Source organism: Pleurodeles waltl, chromosome 11 (genome assembly GCF_031143425.1).
Source record: "Pleurodeles waltl isolate 20211129_DDA chromosome 11, aPleWal1.hap1.20221129, whole genome shotgun sequence".
Classification (NCBI taxonomy): Eukaryota; Metazoa; Chordata; class Amphibia; order Caudata; family Salamandridae; genus Pleurodeles; species Pleurodeles waltl.
The window spans coordinates 690,970,449-690,998,291 of NC_090450.1; the positions used below are offsets into that span (position 1 = coordinate 690,970,449).

Here is a 27,843-nt window from a genome sequence, read left to right on the forward strand (position 1 = left end):
CATTAAGGTAGATTTTGCTAGAATCCTGTCAACTTAAGAGTGTACCAATCCTGAAGCATTAGGACCCCGGGGGCTATCTCTCTCCAGGAGATCTTTAACTAGCACTGAGTGAATTTAGATAAGACCGAGGCAAACTCCTGGCATCACAGTACTGTGAACCAGCCAGAAATTATGCTGATTGTAACAGACAACAGAATAATGTCTGGCTTGAATGTTTTCTTGTGTGAATGCATGAAAAAGTGGTCTCATACAGAAAAGACTAACAAAGTTCTTCTACAAACAGTACAGAAAGTTTCTGATTTACATCCTTCTCAATTATACAAATGGTATAGATACCACGTCACTATGGATAAGTCAATCATTAAAAAACAACGTCCACTGTTCTGAAGGCACTGAATTTCAGAATTTATTTATCTGAGAAGGCAAGAAAAGGAATGTTCTACAGTTGTCACAGAGAGGTTGATGGAGCTGAATGCAGGTGCACATGGCTCAGGATGTTAATATTGGCACCAGTAAAGGCAGCTAGGACAAATAGGTCTCTCAAAGACTGTGCTGCAGTTAAAGCTAAGCAAATGTGCACGTGTGGGAACACCACAAGAAGCACAATTAAAAACTTAATTAAGTAGAACATATAAAACACATTTCTAAAAAAAACAGAAAAAATAACTTGAAACAAGACCCAAATGGACATGCAACAGAAGCCTTCCATTGTCAAGCGGATGCAATAAAGAACATGAGGGTGTGGCGGCCCACAGGAAAGACCTAATAACCGAAAGCTCTGAGAAGTTAGTTTTGGTTTGTTCTCTTGCTCTTCAAATAAACGTTCCCCAAAGCTGAGGCCATGGAACAATCGAGTGACACACCAGAATTGCAATAGTGTCCTCTGAGACACACTGGTTCCCCCTGTATCAAGAGATCCAGTTGTTGGCCCTTAGAAACATAATGAAAAAAGACAGGTTGGTCTGTAGCAAGTTTTCCTGTATTTTGTTTTTATTATTAACTATCAGGAAAGCACTAACTGAGTATTTAACAGAAATCTCAACATTGGTGGATGAGAGTTTCTACTATTCACACCCCACAGTGGCCAATGTTAGAACAAAAGTTACTTTTTAAGAAACTACCCCTAGATCTGATCAATGCTGAGAAGTAAACTAGAAACCCAGAATGATAACACGTTTACAATGTCTCTGGCCTCAAATCCCGCGATGATCCAAAATCAGCCCTGGGAGGAACACCAAAACAGTTCTTGAAGATTTTTCAGAGTCAAGCATACATATTAGCAGGTACCTGCTAGAAGATGTCAAGACCATCAATAGTCCTCTAGCTTCTGTGGAGTGGTGCACTGTGCAGGAACATAAGTAGTGACATATATTTCTAAGGCAACATTCAGTTTACTCTTTTTTGCACACGTGCATGGAGTTTTGACGGCAAATTACGAGCCTTCCTCATCAATATGAGATCCATATCAGAAATAATGAGTGACTTTCAATGGGGTTTTTTAAGGAATACACACACTAGCCTAGAAGGCAAGTTCATATTTAATGGCCATTGCCACAAAGCAACCCTATAAAATGTGCACAGTCTTGAAACAGACCTTCTAATGAGATCTTTTTGTAAACAGTATTGTTTGCAGGAAAATAAATGTGTAGGTTTCATTTACAACTCCTAGCACATGAGCTTCCTATATGCAGAGCAGTGTGTTTCTGCGATGCTGATAAGGTCCATTAAGAAGATTTTTCCAGTCCACTGACCTCAGACCTGCCTACTTCACAGGGTGTGCAAAAAACAAAAACAAAACACTGCTTCCTCGCTAGCACAATCAAAACAAGGACAAAAATACTGACCCCGATTCCTACTCACGTGCTACTGAAATGTGTTTGAATAACTTACTGAAAACTTCCTTAGAAGAGGAAAAGTGAGTGTAGTTCGTAAAGCACCTTCATGTACTTGTATCGGCCACCAGTACAGGTGGATCTTTATGGCCAGTGTGTCATTTTCCAGCAATCTGCTTAAAATATGTTCCATCATCTGTGTAATACAGGCTAGTATGTCAAGATACCAGTGGAAATGAATCTGTGGAAATGACTATGACAAACAGATGATCGTAGACAGATGTCCCAAAGGCACATACCAGCATATAGTTGAGACACGTGCTCCTTTCTTTACAGGCGTCAAGAGTAGTCAGGGGTATCTCTTCCTGTACAGTTCAAGCATTGGGGCGCGTGTGTTTTGGGATCACTCTGCTCCACATAGACTTAGGTAAATTGGTACCAGACATAACAGAACCATGAAAATATTAATTCTTGAAGAATCTCACTTAGAAAAAAATCTTGACATTTAAATTCTACATATTTGTTAAATAAAAAAGCAATATATTAATTTAAATTAATTGTCGCAGACAAGATTCCTAAAGTGAACCCTGCAGAAACCCTCACAATATCCTAATTAAGACCAGCCCATTGGGAGAAGCCAGTTGTGTGCAGCGGAAATGGGCGCTGAACACTCAGGTGTGAGGATAAGTCAATTTGTGGTCATGTTTGTACAATTTCAACTGTAAATAGAGTCGACTGGTGCCGCGTCTCATCGCAGATCCATGACCGTGATATCACGCTCGACGACAGTGATGTGGCTGCTGGCCTGAAAACAGTAATCAGGAGGGGGGAGGGAGTCAAGAGCAAGGTGCAGGGAAACAAAAAGAAGAAAAGGTTAAAGACACATGATGCAAGACATGCACAGTCAGACCCTCTAAAAACGGACTAAAACATATGGCATCTGCTTGCTTGAACTGAACATAACCAAGACACAAGCATGGGCTCGCAGGAATTACCAGACAGAAAACAATGCAAGAGGTTATTAGATGTGGTGTGCTTGTAGCAGGCATACAGAGTCAGGTTAGAATGCGTGTCTGCTTGCAGAGTACGAGTACTGGCATGGTATGTGGCATGGTGTGTGGTGTGGGTAGTGATTATGGCTGTCAAAGGAAACTTGTTGACAGGAGGTAAACAGAGCAAAGAGCACAACTGGGCAGATAAACACGGCAGCTCCTATGCCACTTATTCAGAAAGAAGGGTTGCCCAGGGTACGAAAGGAGAAGGGGAGCTCTCAAAGACCTGGGAGACCGAGTGTTTAGTTTGTAAATTAACTAAATACGTAAACTGATGCAAGGGGACATCGTTTTTTCTAGGAGCCTGCCACCAGTGCTGCCATAAAGAAGGATGGACGAATACCAAGGCTGCCTAGTTTTGATTACACTTCATGCTTCTTTCATCCACCAATCTACAATTCTGGTATCCTTATCTTAATCTTGCAGACCCTTTTTCATCCCCGTTTTCTACCTCCGTTAGTGTTTTTTATTCTTCCTCTTTTTTTGTCCTTTCTCAATTTTTGCATTGCTCAGGGCCACGGTCTAATAAACAATAAGTTCTGGTCCCCACAAACGAGTGCCAGAGTCACCACACTGTGCAATGTTCAGGTCCAACTAATCTTTGTACATGATGGTAGGAGTGGAAAAGTACAGTCTGAAACAAAATAACACTTGCTATTCTACAACTGAGTTCACAATACTGTTTAAATCACTACGGATCACCTCCTCCGTGTGAATGAGCAAACCATACTAAGCCACTGGGGATGTTAGACCTGTCAGCTCTAGACGTGGTTTCCCCTGTCTTTTCGCTTCTGACCTCGTGTGATCCCGTGCTGAATTTCGTTTTTGCTGGCTTTAGGACTGCTGACCGGTGCTAAAGTGCAAGTGCTCTGTGTCTAAATGGTATTGATGATTGGTTTATCCATGATTGGCATGTATGATTTACTAGTAAGTCCCTAGTATAATGCTCCATGTGCCCACGGCCTGTAAATCAAATGCTACTAGTGGGCCATATGAGTAGCCCTGTAAACATGTCTCAGACCTGCCACTGTAGCATCTGTGTGTGCAGTTTTAAACTGCCATTTCAACCTGGCAAGTGCACCCACTTACCAGGCCCAAACCTTCCATGTTACTTCATGAAAGTCACCCCTAAGGTAGGCCCAAGGCAGCTACATATGCAGGGTGCAGTGTATTTAAAAGGTACAACACATACTGGTGTGTTTTACATGTCCTGATAGTGAAATACTGCTAGATTTGGTTTTGACAATTGCAAGGACTACCTCTCCTATAGGGTAACGTGGATTGCCTTGACATATCTTTTAAGAGTAATTTCCCATTGGGAGCAGATAGAGATTATGGAGTTTGGGGTCTCTGAACTCGCAATTTAAAAATAAATCTTTTGGTGAAGTTGGTTTTTAAAGTGTAAGTTTGAAAATGCTTATTTTAGAAAGTGGGCAATTTCTTGCTTAACCATTCTGTGCCTCTGCCTTTCTGTGGAATACATGTCTGGGTCAGGATGACAGTTGGGCTGTTTGTGAATTCACTCTAGACAATCACACAAAGGGAGCTGAGGTGTGCCCCGTACATCCTGATGGCTCATCACCAGGCTGATGGGTATTCCTGAGCTAGAGTGGTAGGAGCAGCTGACACTTGCGCCTGAATAGGGCTGTGCCTGCCCTTACACAAAGCAGTATCCAACCCACTGGAGTGTGCATTAAAAAAAAATCCCTTTGAAGTTTGCCTACTTCAAAGACAGAAATGGGTATAAGTACTGGACCTCCGACCCCACAAATTTAGAATCCTTCTGAACTGAGGACATTCTGCCAGGAAGAAGTGCTGGATGCTGTAGGAGGGACTGCCTCTCTGGCTGTTGCTTTGCTGGGCTGATCTGCTGTTGTTGCTTCTGTTGGCTTTCTACATCCTGCTTCCAAACGTTCACCAAGAGCTTGGACGTGAGCTTATCTCCCGTTAAGAAGTCTCAGGGACATCACAGACTTCATCTGCCAGCACTGGGGCTTTCTTGCTGAGAGTCCTGACTTGCCAAGTGGTGCCAAATCAAGTTCCTGGGCCCTTGAAAGTGGGTTCTGGTGCAACCAAGAAGAAACCAGGCACAATGACTCCTGAGCGACTTGGAAATTGGTGCCGCTGACCAACTCCGCACCGGTGCCTGCACCGGAGCCATGGTCCTGGTGAGTGCAACGACCACAACCAACACCACGGGACCGACGCAGAGCCTCTGAAGTCCCATCACAGTGCAAGTCCAGAGCGCTGTGTCACCGATATCCATGGCACCAGACTCAGACTCATCACCTGTGGCCTGTGGTGTGATTGTTACACTGCAAAACCAATGCCTTGTGCCTTGACCTGCTGGATTCATTGACCCTGCCTTGTCATAAGGAACAGATGCCTCGCAGCCGACACCTCATCACCTCCCCTGCAACCATAAGGAACCGACACCTCACCTTGCCTGCCTAGCAGTAAGGAATTAGAGCCTCACCTCCCTGGAGGCAGTAAGGAACAGACGCTGCCATGGCTCCAGCGATGGCTCACCTCCCCTACTCCATGCAACGACTTTGTTTCCTCATTGTTTTCCAAGGCACTGTACCTGTGGTCTGTGTGACTCTTTGACAGGCCAGCGCTCCCTCGCGAGGGGTGTCGGACTGTTGAGACGACTCCTTCAAGAAGCGGTGATAGCCCCAGTTGGAGATATTGTGTTTCTAAAAGCTTTACTGAGATTTAATCTTTCAAATATTTTATCTTTACTCGTTTTGGTCTTGTTTTACTCAGATAAATATTGGCTATTTTTCTAAACTGGTGTGGAGTACTTTAATGGTGTTTTCGATGTGTTACTCTCTGTGTGTGTGTGTGTGTGTGTGTGTGTGTGTATTTACAAATACTTTACACATTGCCTCTGAAATAAGCCTGACTGCTTGAGCCAAACTAGCAAGGGGGTGAGCAGTGGTTATCTTAGCTGTGTGACTCCCTTACCATGACTAGAGTGAGGGTCCCAACTTGGACAGGGAGCAAACCACTGCCAACTAGAGACCCTATTTCTAACAGGGGACCATACACTCTATCATCTGAACATAAATGAATCAAGAGGCTGTGGTGAATTCTCAGTACGGTATGGAAAAACTTTCAAAACTAGTACGGGGGAAAAGAGAAAGCCTTCACCAAACAATAGTCTTGCCTTTTAGACTACTTTACAGAGACTTCAGGGAGCTGACTTGCCCAAGGTGTCTTTGAGCACTAAAACATTTACATTCCTTCAAGCTAGAGGTCTATTACACCACAATTATGCACACCAATGGGGCCCGGATGGGGCTACAAGTGGACCTTGATAAAACTAGAACTTGGACACTGCAATACATCAACTTACTAAGGGGTGGATCAGAAAGTCAGAAGGCCGGGGGGGGGTGTTTTTGGAGATTGCATGTGCTTCATCGCAGAACTTGTCGCACACGATGTACAATGGATCACAGTGATAAAATGTTAATAAAAATGTATTTAAATCTAAATCACTACAGATTTTGTCTTTCTCTGCACTTGTTTACACATTGGTCATACATCCCACCTGCTTGTTCACATTTTACCATCCATCTCTGGTGGCGGAGTGCAAAAGTGCTGCATAACATACATGCTTCATGGTCTCTTCATATGAATACTCACACTGAAGAGTGGAGGATCTTTGCAGTGAGGGTGGAAGCCTTTCTGTCTACACGATGAAATCTCCTCCATCCCATGGTCAGTCAGCTTAAAAAAGCCTGTTCTAAAGGAGTAACGAAAATATAGATAATTTAGCAACTTGGTTGAGAAACAATTTGTTTTAAGATTATCAACATTTGTTTTTGTCGTCACCTTCCCGCTCCAAGGCATAAACGCCAAGACCTCCCCATCAAGCACAGCAGCATGTGCACCCATCTAACCCATACAATCTCAGGATTTTTCATTCTAGTTTCGAGGCAAAGTCTATATCGCCCACTAATCACACCAATGCACAAAGCTGGCATTGTCACAAATATATTTAAATTGCAGCCAGATATTCCTAATTTCTGCCAGGAACACTGAGGATCTTACCTCGCCTCTTCTAGCAACAGTTAGCGCCTCTGCCCTTTATTCCCCATATTCACAGGGCATCTTTTTTTTCTTCATTTTAGCAGGGAAAGCCAGATTAAACTTCCATTTCCAGAGTTGGAAATATATACATTGTCATGCTTAGAATATTCATTTACTTCCACTGGGGAAATTATTTAAAACTTCAGCGAAATTACCATAATTTACCACTGGCTCTTTTTCTCCCTTCCTGTCTTAGAGTCTATAAAACATTTATTTTATAAAGCTGAGCAGCAATTCACATTTTTTCTGACCTGCAATGTTTGTTTGCCCTCCTTTTTATTTAGACAACTGCAAGCTCAGTGGAAGTTATCAACTTTTGAAAGGGAGAAGCTCCACTATAAATTCTAGCTCTGCTGAACTTGTAAACACAAAGCGTACACTAACCATAGCTATACTGGTTATTGCAACTCTTAACAGACTATAGTGTGACGGCGGTGACAGTAAGCCTGCTTCAAGACTAGGTAGCTTTTTACCTACATTGCTGTGTGAAACTGACATTTGGCCTTTCATGTTAGAAGGTCCATTCCTTTCCTCATAGCTGGTGTTCTGTACTTCCACACACGTGCATGTTTGTGTTCAAGATTGAAAAGTGCTTGCTGGCTGTCCTTTACCCACGGTGTTCAGGATATCCTGTATGTCCTCAACTCAGGAACTCCTCCCTGAAACTGCTGATTTCTTCATGGTCAGAAAGAGGTTCCCCCATTAACTTTTATTGTTTAGACCAGTGGTTCCCACCCTTTTTTACTTCTGTGGACCCCCACTTTATCATTACTAGATATTGGGGACCCCCACTGAATCATTATTAGAATCTGGGGACTGCCCACTGAGTCATTACTGAAAGCGGGAGACCTAATCTGTTAATATTATTTAATTTTCTAAGTAGTCGCGGACCCCTTGAGGAGACTTTGCGGACTCCCATGGCTCCCCGGACCACAGGTTGGGAACCTCTGGTTTAGACTGTCTACCTTAACTTATGTTAAGCCCCATGCTCTTATTCTAGCAACAGTGGATCTCTGGCTGCAGTCCATAATCCAGTTCAAAATAGCCTATGTCATCAAAAGCACCAGAGTCCAGCAGTAGACAAATATAAAGGGAGAAGACACATTTCTCCCTGACAGTGAACTTCAAATGTTGAACAAAGTAAAATTTAGATTTCTCAAGCTTAACTCTTGGGGCTCCGAAGTTCGATAGCGACAGCCCCCCTTGAGCCAGTAACTTCTCCACACTGGACTTCGAGGAGAGACTTCACAGCAGCAGGCATACATCTGCCACGGGAGAAGCTTTGCTGGCCGTTTTCTTTCCAAGTGCAGATTTCTTGAGCACCTTGCTGGAGTGATCAAACTGGGAGTAGAGAAACTGACCTGAACTTTATGAACAGAAATTTATGGCCAACTACATGGACGTTCTGTATATAGCCTAATTGACTGATGACTCTACTGGGAGGATGTCAGGAAGGATGTAGACTGCCCAAAACGAGGAAGATCCTTTGCAGTCATGCTGGCCTACATAAAGTAAAACATTAGAAGCAATGTTTTGCCTTGGTTGAGGTGCAGTTGAGGCATTGCCTCATCTTTGGTGAAGACTGCTGTCTGCCAAGTCTCACACACTTAGGGTGCCCAAATGTGCCCTTTCCTAGCCTCAAAAGGTAACGGAGACCATTTCTATATGCCACTTCAATGGAGTGGAGCCAGCCTTCCTGATTTCAGAAATGTTTGAACCTTTCGTCTAAATGGTACCCCAGTCCCATGAGCGCCTAAGTCATGAAACAACCTTGACCACAACCAATACTTTGGCCCCTCCAGGCGACAAGATGGTGTGTAATAATCTATGATAAACCGGTCCTTCTTGTAAAACCAATCAGCTCACTGAAGTTCTTATGTTTCTCATGCAGGACAGTGTCTTAACAGTACACCAGCTATCAGATCTTGGTTAGCCACATAGACGTGGACACCAAGACACCTGCCACCCTAAACTTCACCAAGTCTTTAGCTTGGGTGGGCTCATTCTGTTTAGGTGGCAGACGTTTGGGTTACAAAAATATGAATTCAAGTTTACAACTCATCAGCCGGGGCTTTAGCCCACTGAGTTTTTCAGCCTGTCCCTAAAGCCAGAGATATTTGATAAATAGGCTCAGACATATACTAAACAAGCCACATCGTATTCTTTGCTTAGCACCTCTCCCCCCCATAGCCTGAGACCATGTTTAGAAACACGGAGTAAAATCAATGTGACCCTCACGATAGCTGAATAATACTGACTGTAGGATAACACTGTCAATGCAACTCAATGTTTAAAAAACACACAGCTTCATGACACAAACACTGGGAACCTTATCTGGGTCCCAGAATTATGTGGCGTCTGCTTTTAATGCAGCATATGATTGTAATTGCTTTTTTCACTTACCTGTTGGTATTCTTTGATGTTACAGCAATAGCTGGTCATTGAGTTATTAGAGTGGCATTTACTGTGTCATGCTGTATCAGAGTTTCTAAACTCTAAGGCAGGGCTTGACTCTTTGCTCCATCTGAGCCAGTGGTTTCCGGTGAGGGGCACACTCACTTATTTTTGAGGGCTGACACTTAGTTTTCTACATCAGGCATTTACTATGAGCACAATACACCTATGGGAAGGACGGAGGAAAAGGAAAAACGAAAAAGCAGCACTAAGGGAGAAAGTAGAAAGCTGCAAGAGCGAGCCGAAGAGGCAGGGAGTGGCTGTAAATGGGTTAAAGAGGGCCAAGATGGCTTTAAGATTAAACTGCCTCAGTATTCAGTGCTCACACATATAAAGGCAGCAGCCTCATGTTTTAAAGGAGAGCTTTGGGTACCAGCATGTCTTATTTACAAATTAAGCACTGGCTTGACTGCTCAACCTCACAAACCCCAAAGAGGCGAGTGCCCAAAGGGCTGATTATCCAACTAAAGTGCAACTGTAATAGTGGACATTTGCCATCAGTTGTAAGGTAGCTATTAAAGACCCTTTGAAAGAAGGAAGATTCCTGGTACCAAGCGTTACTATGCACTAGTCAAAGCAGCTTGAACTGAATTGGTTCTTACACTAGCAACCAGTGAATATTTGTGCGAGAAGAAGTAACATGATCTCAGGAACTGAATCCACATAATGCTCAGAAGAGTGCACTCTGAAGATGTTGCTTTTTGGCTAGCAGAAACTTGCCACTCCTGGGAATGAAATATTGATAGAGTCAAGCTGTAAAATGACCACCGCCTGACCATTTTTTGGGAACAGTTCAGGTAACCAAAGTATTTCTTGATTAAGTGTAAGTGGAAAAAGCTAAAGCTCACTACTACAGTTGTTTGATACATCAAAATGCCCAGATTCTTAACTTGGATTGAAGTGGGAGGGCAAGCCCCTAATCCTTCTGGTCCGATATTTTCCAATCAAATGAAAAGAGAAGCACCAAACACCATCATTTCAGTTTTACAAGGATACAACTTAGGGAAGTTGGAGCACATCCACCTTTCAACCTCCAACAAACAAAAGTCAAAAGCACTTCTGTCTTCCAGAGTACTAGGAATAACTTTCACAATCAGCTGAGCGTCATCTGCATGATTGTAAAAAAGATCTTCCAAGATTTAAGCAGACTCATTAGGGAGACTATAGGTGTTAAACAAAAGAAGAAGAATGCCTCCTGTGGAACACCATAAGTCAAGACCTACTCAAAGTACGTCTTAAGTAAAACTGGTTGTAGGTGCTGTCAAACAAGACTCAAACGAAATAAATGCAGTGTCTTTACTGTCGCCATCTGCCAACATCTGGATTAGAATGTTATTGTTGAACATGTCAAAAACTGTCTGAATAACACTCATATTAAGCTTTTCATTTCACTTGAGAATTTTGCCAGCTTAGGCAGGTTAGAAATAGGACTAAGCTTAGAAAATTTGTTGGATCAACCTCTCATTTCCTTTTTAGCAAAGAGGTCACTACAACCTGCTTCAAATTACGGGGGTCAACGTTACATTTATGTAACATTCTATTTTGTCAACAAAACTATGTATGTATGTGGATGAAACGCTACTCGTATAACACCTATGTATGTAAAACAAACATCCCACTGTATGTCAAAATTTATACTTGTCACTGATGTGACAGCTCAGCTTTGCATCTTTTTCTTTTTTTTTAATAAATGGCATAACATCACAGATCTGAACTGCTTATTCAGCCCTACAGCATTGTTAATGCAGTAGTAAGTTTTGGAGAACTGTGTTATGCCAACAGCTTTGAAGGGGTTACTGAAGAGTTCATACCAATTCAGGTACAGGAACGTCATTCCTACCTTTCCTAGATAATCCACTTCTGAGGCAACATGAAGTTGCGAGTAAAAATGAACAATACTGTAACAGTTGTTATTTTTGAAACCTATCACATATATAAATAAAATGTAATCTCTAATTGACTATTTTAGGAACAGTTATGAAAAATAAGTGAACAAAAAAAACAGAAAGAACGGGGGCGGGTTCAAACAAGATGAACGAGTGGATGCAACCCACTCAGGCGCCACTGCAACATACATGCAAGTTAAGGCTTGGAGACAAATACAGCACCCCAAATTACATCTAAGGCACATGCATTGCCGAAAGAATGAGATCGAAGCCTGGGAGTGAGACCTTACACCCCTAAAAACAGTAGATTACAAGAGATTGTATCAACACGCAAATCCTAACACACACCAGTATGTGATAGTCACCTGGAACCTGTTGAAATTGTTTGAGGAGGCATGGCAAAATAAGCTACTGCCTCCAATACAGAGAGAGGCAATGATAGTGGTTCTCCTTAAGCAAGGACGAGACCCAACAGACGTTAAGTTCTATAGGCCACTCTCACTCCTAAATCTCGACTGTAAAATATTAGGCAAAATACTGCTAACAGGCTAGCTCCCATGATGCACACTTTGATAGATTGAAGACCAGAACGGCTTCATCCCAAAAAAAACGCAATACTTTTTAAAATATCCGTAGATTGCTGAGCGTAATGGGAGACACCCCTCCCCCCCCCCCCGGATGCTTGGGATGAAATGGTGCTGTCGCTGGATATCGAGAAAGCTTTCGACACATTAGGGTGGGACTTTCTGTTTGCCACCATGCGGAAAATGGGCATTGGCCCTAACTACATGCAGTGGGTCCAGACATTATACGCCAGCCCACAAGCCCGGGTGAAAACGGGAGGGGTCATATCTGAAAGTTTTCCAATCGCTAGAGGCACCAGGCAGGGATGCCGCTTATCTCCATTGTTTTTCGCTATAGCAATGGAACCGTTAGCGTCTCGTTTACAGTCTATGGAAATGAATGGGGGAATAGTCAGGAATGGGCTACATCATGTTATATCACTATACGCAGACGACGCTCTAATATACGTGCAGAAAGGGAGCAAGACGATACCCCTAGTAATCTCACTCCTGACTGAATTTGGGGAGATGTTGGGACTGGCGGTAAATTGGGAAAAACTGTGTGTGTTCCCACTAACTATATGGTCCCAGCTGAGGAAAGAAAGGGCCCCAGCGGGACAATTGAAATGGTGCTTTGATACATTTAAATACCTGGGGGTCCACATATACCATAGAACAGAGGACCTCAGAGATGTGAACTTAGGGAGGACACTAGCTTCAATGAAGGGCTCACTGCAATTCTGGTGTAAACTCCCACTGTCACCCCTGGGCAGAGTAGCAGTGGCAAACATGCTACTATTACCCCGACTGCTATATTACTTTGCGGCTCTGCCACTACTGATTCCCAAGAGTTTCTTCCGTGACCTGAACACTACCCTTCTGCACCTAATTTGGGGTGGGGGCAGAGCGCGTGTCGCACTTGCCACACTGCAGCGCCCCATAAGCACTGGTGGTCTGGGAGCCCCCAACTTCGAAATCTACTACGCGGCGGCACAGTTACAGTGGATATTACACTGGATACATACTGTAGACCCACGCAGGCTGAGCCCGCGTGGATTCAGGAGAGACTACAGGGCATACCCCCAATTACTTGGCTAACAAATAAATTACCGAAAGGGACGTCTGAAAATCCACTAATGCTAGTGGCACATTCATGTTGGAAGAGGTACATTCAAAATGGCCACAACTCGCTCCCTTACTCGCCGCTTATACCATTGGGTTTGATTCCTGGTTGTGCTAACACGGCTAAGACACACTTATTATCGAGCTGGGCAGAGGCGGGCATAGCGACAGTGGGAGACTGCTTTGAAGAAGGCAAATTGATGTCATTTGAATCTATGCAAGCCCTCACAGCAGTGAACCCCGGGCAATTTATAACATATTATGCTATATGCCATGCAATCAAGAAGGCATGGGAGGCTGGAGATCAAGAATCGACGATCTCCCCTACATTACACTTCATGCTACAAAGTGACGATCGAATGAAGGTAGTGTCAAACCTATATAAATCCCTGAATGAAATCCCTGTACCCAATCTGGATAATGTAAGGGAAAGATGGAATACAGTCCTACCAAGCCCGTTATCGCAAGAGGAATGGCTGATATTTTTATAGCACACACGTGGGGTGTCGGGAAATCCCAGATTTCGCTATACACAATTTAACTATACACACCAAACTTACCTTTCACCAGCCAGGATTAAACGCATGTTCCCCAGCTCGGACCCAACCTGCCCTAGATGCAACGCACCAATGGCACATTTTTATCACATGGTCTGGGACTGCCCCCAAGTGAACAGGAAATGGAGTAGAGTAGTAGAAGAGGTATCAGAGCTGACTGGCCTGGCGCTCACAGTTGATCCTAAATCCTGCCTGCTGGGGCTGAGACCGAGAGAAAAGAAACATAGGCATTTACATAAATTCATAGATCTAGCATACGTGATGTATAAAAGACTGATAGCTATGAACTGGAAAGTGCCCACAGTTCCAGACATGAAAGCCTGGCATAACATGACATTGCGATGGTCCTGCACAGAATCTCTAGTACTACGTAAACTAGCAAGGGAGGGCCAACAACACACAGGTTGCGAAGCCTGGGAAATCATAGTAAGCAGACTAGAGGCCAAAAACGATGATAGGCTGCCATGAACTTGACCGAGTATCACCCGCGGGATAAACTACCACTCACCCGATGACCTCCACTATAATCAAACAAGAAAAGCAAAATGCACAAGAAAGTCTGGAAGTGCCTCCACTCCCACACACCCCCCCAACTCGCTACAACATAGGGCCACTAATAAGTATTGACCATAAAACTAGAATAAGGGTGGCAAGCGCCACTGCTGCACACGCCAAAGTTGTACACTGGTCCGGATCCCCCCCCCAATCACCATAATAAAACGTACTCTAGCAGGGAAGGCCACACCAAACCCCATCGCCCAGACACAGCGGTCAAACACATTTTGAATATCACATCTAGACCTAAGTTACGTTTTCATTGTTCGTTTTGAATGTATGTTTTATAACAGTACAATTATAATTTATCAATGTAAGTGCAAATTATGGTGAACTGTTTAGCATTGACAAACAATAAAAATATATTTTTTTTAAAAACAAGAGATTGTATGCTGATCACCAGGCTCATCATGGCGGTGCACAGGCCCCTTCTGGACTGGCAGTGCTCTGGGGGACGGCACGCCACGACACTCATCACCCTCAGGTAAGGTGCTGACACCCCCCCAACATTTTCTGGAGGAGGGTGTAGACCTTTGGGAGCCCCCCATGGTCCGTCACTACCTGCCATGCGTCACCGCGGTCACGGAGGGCCTGACTGCCATGTCAAAACCACTGAGAGGGATCAACGAATGAGGCCGGGGCGAGCAACATGAGGGGGGATTAAAATGTTTGCGGCACCCCCCCCCCCTCGTGGGGCAGTGATTATAGCCTTCTTCTGGACGCCTGGGTTGTGGAACACCGCTGGGCACGCCTGAACTTAAAATGGCAACCCAGCAGGCTTTATAAGCGACGGTCTCTTACCGGTGATTCCCTCTATGCCACGAGAGAGCCACCGGACCGTGGCAGGGACTCTTGCCACCTACCCAGGGCCTCCCCCCATTGCCCTCCTCTGCATAACCTTTGGTTTTCTCATGCAGAACATTGGGAGGCCTGACCTCATCATGAGAAGTACATTGTGAGGAACTGCAGCAGAAAGCTGCAACAATGAAGGCACTTGGCCTGATCATGCAAATTTTTACTATTTGATATGCTGAGTGAGGTGCCCAGATCCTATATATATGCCAGAAAGCGCCATTTAAGAGTTACTGGTTGAAGGGGCGAGCAACAGTAGACACATCTAAACACTAGGCCTCCACCAATCAAGGGTGCCATGCCGCTCTAGAGACTTGCCAACCCACAGACTTCCCTCCTGCCAAAGAGCAGAAATCAGGGTGTGACAAATCACACATATGACTAACATCCATCTCCCTATGGTGGGAGTGAAAAGTGAAGGCCGGTTGTGGCAGACACAGTCTTGGGGCTGTTTGCTGAGAGGTCTACGTGCCAATACCCGAGTCGAAGAAGTTAAAAACCGTTCAGAGCAGACAAGAGGGCGACCCCCTACGCCACCTGGGAGACATCAGAAAGCACACACATCTGGACAAGACTCTCTGGCCAATGAGAGCCAATGAGGTTGTGAAGATTAAGTGCAGTGCTTCTCCGCTTCCTCCCAAGTGGGCACATCGCCTGTCGGGTGAAATGGCCTTCATGCCACCAAAGAAACATCAGTCCAACGGAGTGAGTAGTTATTTTGCACCGGCGGGGAAACAAGATCCCACTCGAATGGCTCTCCCCTGCAACAACATGTCCCTCATCAAAGTAGGCTTACTGGCCCTCTGATAGACTTTAAAAAGAAACTGAAAGAGGAACTTAGGACAGATCTAGTGTCCTCCCTGGCCGTTCTCAAGGCTGATCTCATTGGGAAACTGACCTCCTTGCAACACGATGTGGACTCTGTGGGCACACGCATAGTCGACCTCGGTGCCAAGTCCACAGATCTCGAGTGGCGAACAGAACAGATGGAACACCTAATTCAGACCCTCAAAACACAGTTGCAGGCATCCATCCTGAAAAGTGAAGATCTCGAAAATAGAGTGAGATTCACCAACATTCAGATCAGGGACCTGGAGGAGGGGGCAGAGGGTCCCAATCTCAAAGCCTTTGTCACAGGCCTGTTCTCAGAACTGCTAAGGAATGAGTGACTTAAAGTTAAAACAGAGAGAGTACATCGGGTGGGCCCCTCGACAACAGGGGAAAAGAAACACCCTGTGATATTCTAGCAAAGCTACACTCCTTCAAGGTGAAGGAGGCCATCCATTAGGCAGCCCGAAAGATACACTTGATCACATTCCAGGGGGCAACCTGCTCCCTCTATCAAGATGTGGCTCCTACAACGTTGGCTCGTAGGCAACAATTCCACCCTCTGACCGACAAACTACAGCAAGTCAAAATCAAAAATCGATGGACATATCCATTTGGCCTAGCCTTTGAACTCAGCAACAAACAACACCATGTAAGTGTTCTCCCAGAAGCCCTGACCCTGCTCGACCTTCTAGCTCCAGCAGCACAGCAACCAGAGGGTGATTCGGGGAGCCGGAGGAACCCAACCACTAGGACAATGGCTCTCCTAGTGTCGACCTAGACAACACAAGAAATGCTTACCTGTGATGATCAGGGACAGCCCTACGAGACAAACTGTTCAGAGATTAACCTGCTGCTAGGTCAGACAAAGCCTCACTACTCATTTAAGGGTGTCTCCTGTGTCTCCTACCAAGCAGGCACCCTGACCACAGGCTGCCAGATGCCAAAAATGGAACTTAAATCCGACACACTAGGAGTTGATCAAAGAACCTCACTCCAGGCTCCCTGGATGTTTTGGTAAGGACTCCTTACTCCAAAGCCTTCTTTCAGGTTATATATGTGCAATTCTGATGATGCCTTGACTAACTTTTGCTTCCCTAGAGTTAAGTCAGCAGTACTAGACCTGTATGCCTGACACAAAGAATCTCTACACACAAACTCAGTGGTACCTGATGTCCCTTATGTTTTGGTATGGGGATTTTGGTTTGTGGACTTATTGGTACAAGGATCGTTTTCTTGCAAGGGGGAGAGAGGGAGGAGGGGATTTATCAAGAGTACACATCTCTCTGATGGAGGGGGGAGTGGAGAGGGAGGACATGGTAGAAAGTATGCGGGTGGCACCTCAATGAGATTTAGAATACCCACAGTCTTATGGTGATCACCGCTCTCACATGGAATATTAAGAGTCCTAATGTGCCAGCTAAGCGCCATAAGCTATGGAACAATTTATTGGATAAACACCACGATGTGTTAGCACTTCAAGAACCACACTAAAAAGAGGTGACGACCACAGACTGCAACATAAGACCTACCCCAGGATGTACCAATCCTCAGTCCTTACTAAACATAATGGGGTAGCACTCTTCTTTCACTCCTCTTCGAGATTCCAACATGAGGGATGCCAGACTGATAAAGAGGGGAGGGGCGTATCTCAGGCAGAATGTGCACTTCTGCTTCAGTCTATGCCACTAACACTAAACTGATCCCCTTCCTACAATCATTACTATCCTTACTGGGGGGATTCGCAGAAGGCGAGATCTTTCTAATGGGGGATTTCAATCTGACGTGAGACTCCTCTGTGGTTAGTACACCTCCCGCAGAACGGCAACAGGGAGCTTCCCCAATTCATTAAAACAAGCTATACAGGATTTAGGACTTATAGACGCCCGGAGAACTTTATTTCCTGAGTCCCGGGATTACACCTTCTTTTTGCACTCACACCATACATATTCTCGGATAGACTACCAATTTATCAGTCCATCTTTCACTCAAGATCTGATGTTGGCCACCTTCTACCCAATTTCCATCTCAGAACACGCTCCAGTTTAAGTAAAATTGGCATGGAGTTCCCACCCCCAAAGTTTCATCGTTGTTTTTTTCCTAGCTCTCTCGTCAGAGACTGCCTCTTCTGCGATGATTTGCAGAAGGCTATCCGATAATTTTTCCAACTAAATAGCCCACATGACACCATGGCTTATAACAACTGGACTACCTTCAAAGCTGTAATCAGAGGGAAATGCATCACACTGGTAGCAGCCCTTAAAAACAAAGGGAACAGAATAGGTCACCACTTTGGAGGGAAAACTTGGGGCTATTTAAAAAAAATAGAGCAGACTACACTCTTTTACATCTTAAAAACAAATCCTATGGAGACAGTAACAAAATAGGCACACATCTAGCGTGGCAAAGAGTTTTATGAACGGCTCTACATGGCCGATTATAAAGATGAGCAACTGCAATTAGAATACCTCAAGGGTACGGACCTCCCACAAGTAACTGCTGCCCAAAATGAGAGGAAGAAGTCCAAATGGCTATAAAAACATTAAAAATCCACGATTCAACTGGAATGGGTAGCCTGACAGCACAATTTCATAAAACATTTAGGGCTGACCTATCCCTCATTTAACCCCACCTCTTTAACCAGATGGCCGAAGAGAGGAAGGTAACACCTTCTATGAGGAAGCCCTAGTCTCCATCATCCCGAAGCCGGGTAAGGACCTACACGAGTGTGGATCACTGAGTGTGTAGACCCACAGCACTACTTAACCTTGAGGAGAAATTATATTCTAAAATCTTGGCCACTAGAGTTGATGACCTGATGCTGGACTTGATTCATCTGGATCAATCAGACTTTATTAAGATCAGGCAAACGCATTACAACTTGAGGAGGGCCATCCACCTGGTAGAAAAAGCCAATAAGAGAAAGTTTCCAAAAATACTGCTCACACTCAACGCAGAGAAGGCCTTTGACCGGGTGGACTGGCTCTTCTAATTTCACACTCTAAGGTGCTTCGGTTTCTGCGACCAATTTATAGAAATTAATAATACAAATTATGACATGCCGTGCTCCAGAGTGCTAGTCTGATGTCTTCAACTTAGGGAGAGGGACAAGACAGAGTTGCCCTCCTCTTCCTGCTCCTTTTTGCTCTGAGCATCAAACTGTTAACGGACAAAATCTGTGCGACACCGACGATCCGTGGTCTCTACTTCACATCAGTCGAACACAAAATCTCCCTATCCCCAGACGATGTGCTCTTGATGCTTACCTCCCCCACACCATCTTTTGCAAAGCTCCAAGAAGAAATGCACCTATATGAAGAAGTGGCAGGCTATTATGCCAACCTATCTAAATTTCAATTTGACAATCACTCACACAGATATGGAGGCAATGGTGGACTCTACCCACTTCCAATGGGCCTTACTTGAGCATTAAGATCACACCGGCAATAGCAGATCTCTATCGAGCCAACTCCCTGTTCCCTTTCTTAGGCATCTGGGGACAGACCTCAAACATTGGGCACCAATGTATATTTCTAGGCTTGGCCATATAAATGCCATCAAGATAACAGTCCTACCCAAAGTCCTGCATCTCTTTCATGGACTCCCCATAGAATTAGATCTGGAATTTTTACCCATACTACGTACCCTCATCACACGCTTTGTATGGCAAAATCGTAGAACCCGTTTGCCATTTAAAGAGATGAACTGAGCAGCGGGGTGGACTACCTTCCCTTTCCCTTCACACCAATACATTACAATCCAGCCTTTCCCCCAGAACTTTTCCGAGGCCCCGTTGAAGGCCTGGAGGGAGAGCAGGTGTCTCATCCTCTCCGATCTTTTTCATAATTGGGACATCCTAACATTTGAACACTGTCAACTGAACTTTTATCTTGCAGACTCAGAACACTACCACTATACACAGTTAAAACACTGGGCTCTACAATCCAATACCAGAGGGGCTGTACTAGAGAGCTGACCCCTATTGAGCAATTTGTCTGGAAGTCGGGATCCACCAGAGGAGCCATTTATTTCTTATATTCCCTACTACTCAACACACTTCTTACCCCCAACCAAGTCTCATAGATTTTTGGAATCAAATTATTGACGAAAAAATCCCGGTGGCTAAGTGTCAAACACTATGGCGCAATATACACTGAGGTTTAACCATTTCAGTGCCAAGCGGGAGGCACAGTACACAGTTCTTTTTGATTGGTACCTATATCCCATTAAACTTAGAAAACATTTTCCAAACACCCCTGACCTCTGCTAGAGAGGGTCCCACCTACTAGGCGATTTCCGGCATATCTAGTGGGACTGCCCGATGAAATGACCCTTCTGGGCTGAGATCCTAGCACAAATCAGGGAAATCCTGGAATACTTAATCCCTAACAACTCAGAATCTGCATTATTGGGCCTTAGGGACGATAAGCTTAAGCCACAAACTAAAAGGAGACCAAGCCATATTGTGGCTATGCTTGGGCGCAGCTAAGCGGGCATTAGCGGTGGCATGGAAGAGGAAAGATGCTCCTTCGTCCTCATAATGGCACGCACGCCTCTGGAGAGCCGTCATGATGGAGAGAATGACAGGTATTTTCTTCGATACCTATAAAAACTTTCAGTTCACCGGGGGACCCCTAGCACCGAACCTCTAAAGTGGACTCTGACTGTGCATCTGCTCGCCATGTACAAGGCCACTCCACCTTTTCCAATACTTATAACACACATACACTGACTCCCAACTCACCCTACAAATCTGGCTGTAGCAAACATGAAACGTTGTGGTACCTTAAGGGTTTTTTTTTTTCTTTTCTTTCTCTGTTTTGTACTTGTTTCTTGCTTATCTGAATTGGAGACACATGTGGCTTAAAGGGGGAAGATATGTTGGGGAACTGTTTGATGTAAAGCATGAGCTGTTGGAAAGCAAGAACTAACGCGACTTTGTATTGCAACAGATATACTCCCGCTATATGACAGAATCTGTACATTGCAATAGCATGTCCTGGACATTGTGATGGGATTTACATATAATGCAATTTTTATATTTGTCACTACGGAAAAACATTAATAAAAACTGTTTTGACAAAAAAAAACAGAAAGAACTAACCTGTGCAAGATTATCACAGCTAGCTAAATTGATGAATGGGATTCTTTTGATTCAAAATGCAAGTCCTAAAAATATTTATCATATTATCATGAAAAAGAGTACTTATAATCAGATCACATGAAGGACGTCTACAAGAAGAATTCCTAATACATTCTCAAACTTTATCAAGGTAGACCGCATCCAAAATTATGTTAATCCATCTGTATCCATATGAGCATTTTTCCCGAATCAATCTACTCTCGCAAACTGGTCCTACATACTATGAATCCCAAAGCTGAGGCAAAAGGGATGAGTGAGATTTTTAGAGTGGTAAACTAGAGATCATTGCTGCATGTCTTCATAGGGTATTATTGTCTGGATCTGGACTCCACTACTGAGACACATATTAAGCAAACTTCCTAAGTACCTATTCCAACAAAAGGCAAGCCCTACATTTCACTAGCCCCTTACTAATCAATGCTGCTTGCTTTCAAAGCTATTCAAACATGCGAGTCATTGAAAGAGCCAGTGTTGGAGAAGGAAAACTTAGCTTCCTGCATCTGCAGTTATCCTGCATTTCTACTGTTCATATTGAGCTAGCTTGGGCCTGTCCTCCTGTCCAGTGAAACAGATAATGTGCGCCCACTAAGCAGTAAAACTGGGACAAGGCTGAGTTTAAGGCAAATCAACCCACTGACTGGGGATAAAAATCCTAAGTGAAATGAATGGGATACTGTATTAAAGTTGTTGTAACATTGCTATGATGAAAATACACATAGAATTGCAAGAATGAAGACTTGTTATTATTCAAAGAAGTCTACAATATTTAATTGACGGATGCTCGAGAATGGCAGTTACAAGAAAATAACCTTTTCAAATCAACTCCGTGCTGTGGCAGTCTGAAGTCTTCTATGACAAGCATTCAGAAATAGTTCAAAACATAAACACAAGAAGAGCAAATTATCCCATTCCTTTTGTTACCAACCCTACCTCCATTTCGCCAGGTACGGGAACGTTTTCTAAAAGTGAAGTCAGTACCAGATCTAGCAGCACATTTACATTTCAAAACATTTGAGACCACAATCTTCAAACAAATCACTACTGGGATATATTTAACCACCTTCAGACTGTGACATAGGTAGCAAGAAGGGTAAATTCCCAAGATCACAACCTGGTTTCCAAGATAATTCATTACTGCCTCCTACCTACATTACCACCATCATAAGCCATACAAACACAAACAATTTCATTTTTGAGAGCAAGGGTCTGTGATACGCTGCACTGAATGCATATAAGATACCATAGAAAATGGTTTTATTCTGCCCATTACTCAAAGTAAGCAGCTGAATGTCATGCATTTTATCCAATGCTATTAACAAACCACTACTGATAAGGTCCTCCAGTTCTCTTTTGTCTATTTCCTAATTTCCTATCACACTGGGTTTTGGTTTTAACCAATACAAATAGCCTGTAGAGTAAATACTTTAAATACATTGTTACAGTGTATAAAAACAGAGTTGTTTGGAGAGTAGATCCCATACTTTCCAATTTACTTGTATGAATTAAGTAACAGATTACGTTTGAGAGTGTTTTATAGCAATTAAAGCATGATGGCTCTGTTCTTAGAAGAAACAAACATCTGACTGAATCTAAAATAATGCCAGCCTGAAGACCAGGAAAAAATTGTCAAATAATTTCAATAAAGGCTGTAGCCTAGTATGTCAAAGGAAACCAGTATCTGGAACATTTGTACTTACTCTTGGTACTTTGGAGAACAGACAATGGCAACTGACTCAGCCAGCATCATCTGGTATGAGCAGTGGGTGTGCAGATCCACACTGGACAGAAATGCTGTTTGGGTGGGATGTGTCTAAGTAGGGAGAAAACAAAATGAAACGATATAAAAAGGCATTGAAAGAGTTTCAGGTCAACTGCATTTAAATGTCTGTTGTGTAATCCATCATACCATCCTTTCTATTTTTTTTATTTTGCCTTCGGGTAGTTTTGGTTTGCTTCAACTCATTACCAAAAGCAGGACTTCCTGAAACACTAAATATGCTGGATGAGTTACTCTCATATCACCGACCACCATGCCTTTGGTATCCTTAAAGGAAAACAGAATGTGCTTCAAAAGACAAAAAATAAAAGTATTAAGTTTTATTTTTTAAGGATAGACAGGGTGTCCATGGGACTACTGCCTGCTCTTAAAAATAATATTTTTTTAACATTCTTTTTGCACATGGTTTCTACTACCTTGTATAGTCAGTAAAAAACGAATGTTCTGCAATTGTAAATCCGGCTGCAAAACACTTATACATACTACTGTGAATCAGTATATAAAAGGGACGCCCTAAAACACCCCTTTTTAATATCGCAAACCCAAACTGAGATTCTGTAGAATAGCAGTTTGGTGTTTGCCCATGCCAAAAAGCATTTCTGTGGTTGCAAAAGGCTAAAAAATGCTTCGTACATCTGGCCCTAAGAGAAAGAGGGGGATCAATATTTAGACAACTAAAGAAGTACATAGGCAAAAAAAGAAGGAAAAAACTGAAGCAGCAGTACAAGTACTCTGCTCAGTGAAGTGGAAAGAAGATGTAGAATAAAAATATCTGACTGTCTTTATCTGATGTTGATGCATATACATATATGATAATGGTTTAGGAATCATTCAGATAAAAACAATTTCGTGAAAAAAAAATGCTAAAAGTACCTAAGACCTAGTTGAACCAGACTGGACTCATAATATTTCCAATGGGAGCATAATCCTAAATTGGTTAATGTGCATGTTTCTGAGACTTGTGTGTTAGCTAAAAGTCACTGGTTGATAGAAGAATGACCACAACTGGCATCAATCCGCTTTTTTAAATAAAATATACAGTAACAATATGCAGTGAACATGAAGAAACAATTCAGTTTATGGTATTTTCTAGGCAATGGTAGGTCTGGGCAAAATGTGAGGATGTAATTTGTGTAATTTAGGGAACTCCACGTTATTCTTACATTAAATTCCTAAAATGAAGACATTACACTACTTTGTGTAATTGTGTCGTTTGTGATATATATTTACTGCAAATTGTGAAATTCCACGAACAAACAGAAACAACAGCTGTTGTTTGAAGTGCTCTGGTTTACATGCTTCCACAGAGTAAGAATCGACACAAGGATGCATTTTGAGGTAAAATTTAGCACAAAATGATAGATTTGTGTTTCACAAAATTATATGCAATTTCACATTTTAATGCTGTAATGTTTCATAACTAAGTAAAAACACCCCTAGTAAATAGATAGCCAAAAATGAGACCACATACACTAAGTACAAATTTAAAGTCCTTGTATCAGAGTTGAAATTCTCACAAGACAATAACACTTACTTATTTTAGCACAACAGCTCCAAACCAATAATTCTCATGCTGCAAAGAACTTGCCCCTTATTACGTATACCAAAATATTTGTGGAAGATAAAGTTTTGTTATAGTGCCCTCGCTTAGTCTCCAGTTTGGATTTCCTGTTTAGCTTGACATCATTTTCTGGTGGTGACTTTTACATGTCTTCTTTGACATGAGATACACACACGTTTATTCTTGGTAGGCATTGTCACCTTGTAGTCTGCACATTTTGTTCCGGGGATGTACAATCAGAACGAGGTGCCCTTGTTTTATTTTTCTGTGCTCATCAGTGACAACTCTTTTACTGTAGACAAACTAAAAACATTGTTATATACCTCTGTCACAGTACGATAAGGATAGTGTTTTATTATATAAACAGCATACATGCTAGGCTCGGGGAGAGGAGCACTTCATGCTGAGGTTATCATAGAACTGCTGTGACTAAAATGCAACCCTGTTGACTCTGACCTTCATCCTGAGAAGGAAGAGAGCCTGTACACTTAGACCAGTGCATTTGTGAATGCACTGAGACTGTCTTTCTGACAAAAAATATCAAGGTATGGGGGTTAGACCATCCCAACAGGTTTAGCAGACGGTACGCCTGCTACGCTCTCTTCCGTATAGATATTAGTGACAGATAGGAGTAAAGTAATGTTTGTAACCATTAACATGGTTGAATTATATGTATTTTTCAGCATCCTAATAATGCTTAATACAAGGTTGTATCTCATCTGCTTAACAATCGCAGCTCATTTTTTATTACAAGAATACGAGCTCCTCAGTAAATATATGAAAACGTATTAGGGTTAGATCTGTTTCCACAAATTCCTTGGGAATCAGAGTGGTCATGTTCAAGGTTATCAATAACATCTATTTCCCTGGTTAGGTTAAGGGTTAGATGTGCTACTGTGAACTAGACAAAGCAAACTAACATTTACTGATGATATAAGTAGACATAGGCTCTAAATAGTGAAGTTCTTGTTGATAGCATACACAGTCTTACTACACTTGTAGGAACCGTATTACAGTTTTAGTCAGAATGGCACAATTTATTCAAGTAAAGATAATAGTATTAAAACCAATGTCTTTCAGTTTAAATGATGATCTAGAAATGTTGTGTTCTTGTAGGAAAGAGCACCTTTTTCATCATGGTTACCCCCACCTTTTACAATTGGTACTGATGTTTTTTGACTGATGTGCTAACCAGGCCCCAGTGCCAGTGCTCTTTCCCTAAAAACAAGGTAAAATTGTCGATTTGGCACATAATTGGCATACACCTTTGCACCCCTGTAAGTCCCTAGTAGGTGATACCCCGGGTGTCTAGGCCATTGGTACCAAAGGGGGTCCCTAAGGGCTGCAGCATGTATTATGCCACCGTAAGGGACCCCCCGTACAAATTGCATGCAGCTTGCCATTGCAGACTGCGTGTCATGGTGCAAACCATAAGTGAAACCACGACATGGAACACTCACTGTATGGCATGTCAAAGTCACTGCATACAATATATGCAAGTCAGCCACACAGCAGTATTTGAAGCCCTAAGGCAAGGTGCATTATATTTTATGTGAGAACATATCTGCAGGAGCAGATATGCCCCTGTGATGTCTAGTTCCATTACTAGATATTAAAAGTGATCAGGAAAGTCATCTTACGGTATGTACTGGTCATTAAGAGTTACCCAGCTACACAATGGCTTCACTGAAACCTATGGTGTTTGGTATCAAACATTTCATCTCAATAAATCCATACTGATGCCAGTATTGGATTTATTGTCACACGGACTCAGAGGGCACTTTAGAAGAGCCCCCTGAAAGCCTATTATTCCCAAGTGTGCTAGCTGACTGGTATCGACCAGTCTGCCTTCACAAATGAGCTTTTGACCCCCTTAAAGTGAAAGCCCACACTCTCCCAGGCCAGAAACAATGTCTGCTCCAGAAGAAGATGTTCACTTTTCTTCCAGATGGATGGCTAGTGAATCTTCATACCAAGGCCAGCGGCTTTAAAGCCTCTGATACCTTTGATATGCAACACAAGCTTCCCTTAGACCTGGGAGATGCCAGCCCCTGCAGTGAGGCCCATTTGGCACCAGGGCAGATGAAAAATTAGCTATGCAAGTAGGCATGTTGCACTATCAGGCTAGTCACACCCATAAGGTGGGCTGCCTGATGTGCTCCACCATCTTGATTTTGGGGGAATTAGGAACTCCTGGACACGGTTATGGCCACTCCCCACAGGAAGTGGTCATGTAGGGGGTGTAGTCACCCCAGCAGTAAGTAGCCCATTAACTACTACCCTACAGCCCCCTTAATGTCTAAATTCAGTATTTAGATGGTCCCTTGACACAAGGAACTCAGATTTGACTGGCCAAAGAAGAAAAAAGACAAATAAGTGCTGACCAGTGCGAGAACTGTGGCGCCAAACCCTGCCTACCCGCTTCAGTCCAGACAATCGCAAAGACCCGTCTCTTCCTGCAGCTGTGCATCCTCCAGAAGCCTCAGAGAGCTACCAGCTCTACCCCAACCAACCCGCATCTGCCTCGGAGTGGAGGAGCCATTTCCCTGCAGCCACCAACAGCAAGTGTCCGGTTCCCCGTTTTGTTGACCACCGTGTCCATCAAGGGAGCAACTTGCCAGGAAGAGGATCACTGGTGTCCAGGAGTACAGCTCAGTTGACCCTTCCAGTCTTTGAGACACTGGGCTTGCCCGGAGCCTCCCTGCACTAATACCCCAGGTACCACTGCCAGCTGCAAGCACCAAGGCTTGTTTGTGTTCAATGCGAACACAACCGCTGCCAAAACTTACCTGCACGTCACGGGACTTCAACAGAGGCCAGCTCCAAGCTAGAAGTTGTCTTGTTGTGTTTCTTTCTTCTCATCTGCAGGGACAACCAATTAACATGCCAGCCAGCACTTCTGCACCTGAACCCCACAGCCCGGGTACACGTCTTCTGACAGTGTCCCCTTGGCCCAAGGATCTCCACGAGTTGAGCCCCCGTTGGGTTCCTTGGGACCTGTCTGAAAGCCCCTACTTGCAGACCCTGTTTTTGACAGGCCCATTTAAACTTTGACAGCTCACCCGCATAGTGCTTGAGGCTACTAACGTGGCCAGTACGTCTGCACCCCGACTTCCCAGGACCATGTGACCCGAACTGCTGGTGGTTTCTTGGACCTTTGGACTTGAGAACTCCCCAAAGGAGATCTTTCACACCCGTTTGTAAATATACCTATGCAGTGAATGTTTCTCCCACAGGGGAACATTACCGCGTTAGAGGCTCATGCCTCAAATCTGATAACTGTGATTTTCTACAGTTTACTTGTACAAATCAAAAAACATCTAAAGTACTTACCTGATTCTGAGGATCTGGTGTCTAATACAAATATACAATACTGTGTTATTTTTCTAAATTGGTCTCGGATTTCCTTATTGAGTGTGTGTCTCATTTATTAACTGTGTGTGCAGCAAGTGCCTAACACTCCCCTCTGATAAGACTAAGGCTGCTTGGCCACACTACCACAAAACGACCACCTTGGGATTGTTAAAGCAAGACCCTGTTCACTGATAAGGGATACCTGGACTCTC

The 27,843-nt window shown here is 43.5% G+C and overlaps 1 protein-coding gene across 3 annotated transcripts in view; it reads right to left on the reverse strand.

Annotated features, from left to right (window-relative positions):
• Nucleotides 1-381: 381 nt before the first annotated feature.
• Nucleotides 382-27,843, reverse strand: part of STAMBP (STAM binding protein) — a 131,828-nt gene continuing 104,366 nt past the window's right edge. For all 3 annotated transcript variants that reach the window (XM_069214216.1, XM_069214214.1, XM_069214213.1), the window contains exons 8-10: nt 22,637-22,749; nt 6,533-6,632; nt 382-2,637 (exon numbers count right to left, since the gene is read on the reverse strand). In XM_069214216.1, the coding sequence (XP_069070317.1) occupies nt 2,581-2,637; nt 6,533-6,632; nt 22,637-22,749 (270 nt within the window). In that variant the 3' untranslated portion in view covers nt 382-2,580. The remainder of the gene's footprint in view (nt 2,638-6,532; nt 6,633-22,636; nt 22,750-27,843) is intronic.